This window comes from Lactuca virosa, chromosome 1 (genome assembly GCF_052849685.1).
Source record: "Lactuca virosa cultivar CGN04683 chromosome 1, Lactuca_virosa_CGN04683_v6, whole genome shotgun sequence".
NCBI lineage: Eukaryota > Viridiplantae > Streptophyta > Magnoliopsida > Asterales > Asteraceae > Lactuca > Lactuca virosa.
Window position 1 is genome coordinate 316568045 of NC_136426.1, and position 3314 is coordinate 316571358.

Consider the following 3314-nt stretch of genomic DNA (forward strand, 5'->3'; position numbering starts at 1 on the left):
CCACTTTATTGCTCCAGTAACCTATATTTTAGAAAAATAGGCAATTGATTATTGAAATGTATACATGGAAAAGCCATCTCATCGATCAATGCGAGACTCTTTGATATTAACGGCTGATAATGATCTACATTATTTCACACGGATCACAAATTCAACCGCCCAAAATTCAAATCCCCTCCAAAAGATTTCACCTTTAAATCCACGCCCACAATTCACTTCCTTCCTCACATTCAAAGTTCAAACCCGATTCAAATTTATATCTGTCCTTGTTAATCCTTGTTAAAATGTCTGGCCGTGGAAAGGGTGGAAAAGGACTGGGAAAGGGCGGAGCAAAACGTCACCGGAAAGTACTCCGTGACAACATTCAGGGAATAACAAAGCCGGCGATTCGGAGGTTGGCTAGAAGAGGTGGAGTCAAGAGAATCAGCGGATTGATTTATGAAGAGACTCGAGGTGTTCTCAAGATCTTTTTGGAGAATGTGATTCGTGATGCGGTGACTTACACGGAGCATGCTCGCCGGAAAACGGTGACTGCCATGGATGTTGTATATGCTCTCAAGAGACAAGGCCGAACTCTTTATGGATTTGGGGGCTAAGTTTGTTTCTCCTTTCCCGTTGATATATGTAATTGAATCGATGGATTTAAATGTTTACTTGGTGAATGAGGTATTCAATCTTAATGAAATGCTAATTTTCTTCACAAGATCATTTGTTTTTTGGAATGTTGGTTTCCCTATTTCTGAATGCTTGGTCAACTCTCTTCAGTTCATGATTTATTATTTTAGGCTTCCATTCCTGGGCTTGATCTACATTTGTTTGAATCTATTTAAAGGAAATTTTCGACTCAGTTAGACAGATTTTATCTTGAAATGTTGAATTACTGTGTTCTTGAATGCTTAACTGTCTGCAACTGATGTTTCGTTTTATTTTTGGTTTCCATTTCTGGGCTTGATTGATGTGTGTTCGAATTCGAATTGCTATTGAATTGTTCACAAAAATGTTTATATAAACTTAACATATCGAATTCAAATAACTCAATTTTGTTAATATGTAAGGCAAAAGCAGAGGCTTAGGTTCATATTTCTTGATGAACTCTTGTAACCCCCAAAAGAAAAATGTCAAATTAGATTTCGGAATTGAAACACAAACAAGAAAAACCCAAATTGGAATTGGATCGAATCAACAAAATTAACATGCTTTGTACTTCGTGCAACGAAGTGGGCCTGCATTTGCAGTAAGCGCAGGCACTTGAGACCCATGAGCTACTGGGAAAGACTGTGCTCTTGAATACCCAGGTGCACAACTTCCATATCCTGATGGAATGAAAAATGCTCCACCTAGAAACACATCTTTTGAAGATCTCCATTTCCAGTTCTTCCAACCATTCTTATTATTCTCCCTTTTTGTAACCTACAAAAGATTCGAATTTCAAATACTGCGCCAAGAAAATGGATGAATAATGCCGAATAATCAAATATTTAGGCACAGATTTGAAAGAAGAATGCTTGATAATCAAATCAAACTCTATAAAGATTTTACCTCTCTAATTGATGCAATTTTGGAAGCTGTATAGTAGTTCCCTTCACTAAGTATCGTTGGATTTGCACTTCCACCAACTGCATACATATGCCATTCATCATACTTATTGTTTGCAACATGTGCATATCCAAGCCTCACCCTGAAAAATTTAATCCATTTACGTAAGGTAAAGTTACAAACGTTTTGGTAAAAGTTACCGAACAAGTTTTTTAGAACATAGATTACACATACCTCGGCATTCTTTGAACTAGACCCTCTCCAAAATGGTTATAAACTATGGTAACTTTCATGATTTTGTCTTCCATATTATTGTCGTTGTGGCCAAGTAACATAACCTGCATGGTTTTGTACTAGTGGTCAATAAAAAGGTATAAGAATTTAAAAATGTGATGATTGGGATATTATAGCATTCAAAATTGATTTGTATTTTAGAACTTATAGTTAATTTGCTAGATTTTTCAAAGTAAAATGTTGTAATAGGAAGAAATGAAAGTATGATGTTTTAATAAACAAATAAATGAAACTACAATGCTATTTTTGCATTTAGGGATGTGTGAGATGATATATAAGTTAAGGAATTGTTGGATGTTTACCTTATCGTGCTGAGAAAAGAAGTTATTTGAGATCGTGATGAGAGTTGAAGCATGGATGATATCTATGAGCCCATCTGTGGCTCGAGCAAGGAAGCAGTGGTCAACCCAAACGTAGGATGAATCAAATATAACAATGGCATCACCATCCGAGCCTTGACGGTGACCCAAGTGTGTTGGACTGTTTCTCACAAGGCCCGATTTCCCGGGCTTACAATCATGAATGCTAATCCCATGAATGATCACATGGCTCACATGTTGTATAGTTATACAAGGCCCATATGCAATTTCCACTTTGACCCCTCGCCCATCGATGGTCTTGTAACTATTCACCATAAGCTCGTTCTTGAGCTTTATGACCATATCTTTAGCGAATATGATCCACAAAGGTTGTGTTTGGATCACCCCATAACGTAGGGTTCCAGGTTTAGGGTTTATCGGATCGTCTGTAGGGTTTGTGACCACATATGTTTTACCGTTTTTTCCTCCAATAGCACCTTTACCAAAGCCAACAGTGCAATCGGCTAATGCACGACGATTATACGCCCAATTTGTGGTTTTACGCCGACATGCATCGATTGCGTTCATGGCCCGTGGTGCTTTATTGTAGATGGAGATTGGTTTAGGGGCATTATAGTAAATTGCATGAGAGATTGAAACATGGTAGGACACGAGAGTTAGAATGATGAAGAGTGAAGCCATGCCCATGTTTCTTGCGAAGTGAGATAAAAGAAACCATGAAATATGGTTGATATATATAAGATTGGATAATTACACTTTACATCCTTGTTTTATCGTTGTGTCAATTTTTGAACAAGTTGGAACTTTTCTGTAACAATGCAAGCCTTACATTAGCAAAAATTGTGAAGTTTGGGTCCTTTATAGTTTATATAAAAGCAAGGGTAGTTATATGTAGATATCTAGTTAAGCGATAAGAGTATCACAATGTGGCACACACTACTTTGACTTGCTATGATTTTGAGACGTGAGTGCACGCTTATGCAAGTTTGACTTTTGAGGATTGTTGGGCTTAAGATGTTGATAGTTGACTTTGGGCCTTTGGAAATTTAATTAAACTATTGTAGAGTATAGAGTATAGACCAACGGTTTCCCATTGTTTTTATTTTTTTATTTTTAGTTTTTTCGGTTTAAGTTAATGAAATGTTTTAATTCTAAGTCGAAAAG

General features: G+C 36.8%; 2 protein-coding genes across 2 annotated transcripts; one reads left to right on the forward strand and one right to left on the reverse strand.

The window, feature by feature from the left end:
- The first annotated feature begins 208 nt into the window (after positions 1 to 208).
- On the forward strand, positions 209 to 703 carry LOC145168057 (histone H4). Its single transcript, XM_079087197.1, has one exon. It carries the CDS (start codon positions 285 to 287, stop codon positions 594 to 596), a length of 312 nt encoding a protein of 103 aa, XP_078943323.1. The 5' UTR covers positions 209 to 284; the 3' UTR covers positions 597 to 703.
- A 404-nt stretch (positions 704 to 1107) lies between these two features.
- Positions 1108 to 2851, reverse strand: LOC145168041 (Pectin lyase-like superfamily protein). Its single transcript, XM_079087196.1, has 4 exons — positions 2133 to 2851; positions 1771 to 1874; positions 1540 to 1678; positions 1108 to 1410 (listed from the first exon to the last, which is right to left on the reverse strand). The coding sequence occupies exons 1-4, from the start codon at positions 2835 to 2837 to the stop codon at positions 1189 to 1191; spliced, it is 1170 nt and encodes a 389-aa protein (XP_078943322.1). The 5' UTR covers positions 2838 to 2851; the 3' UTR covers positions 1108 to 1188.
- Between the last annotated feature and the right edge of the window lie 463 nt (positions 2852 to 3314).

What these genes read in the sequence shown, in the direction of transcription:
- LOC145168057 (XM_079087197.1), top strand. Translation starts at nt 285, where the DNA reads ATGTCTGGCCGTGGAAAGGGTGGAAAAGGACTGGGAAAGGGCGGAGCA.
- LOC145168041 (XM_079087196.1), bottom strand. Translation starts at nt 2,837, where the DNA reads ATGGGCATGGCTTCACTCTTCATCATTCTAACTCTCGTGTCCTACCAT. An exon ending in TCTTTTCTCAGCACGATAAG is followed by an intron (nt 1,875 to 2,132) that starts GTAAACATCCAA and finishes AAAACCATGCAG; the next exon opens with GTTATGTTACTTGGCCACAA. An exon ending in CTAGTTCAAAGAATGCCGAG is followed by an intron (nt 1,679 to 1,770) that starts GTATGTGTAATC and finishes TAAATTTTTCAG; the next exon opens with GGTGAGGCTTGGATATGCAC.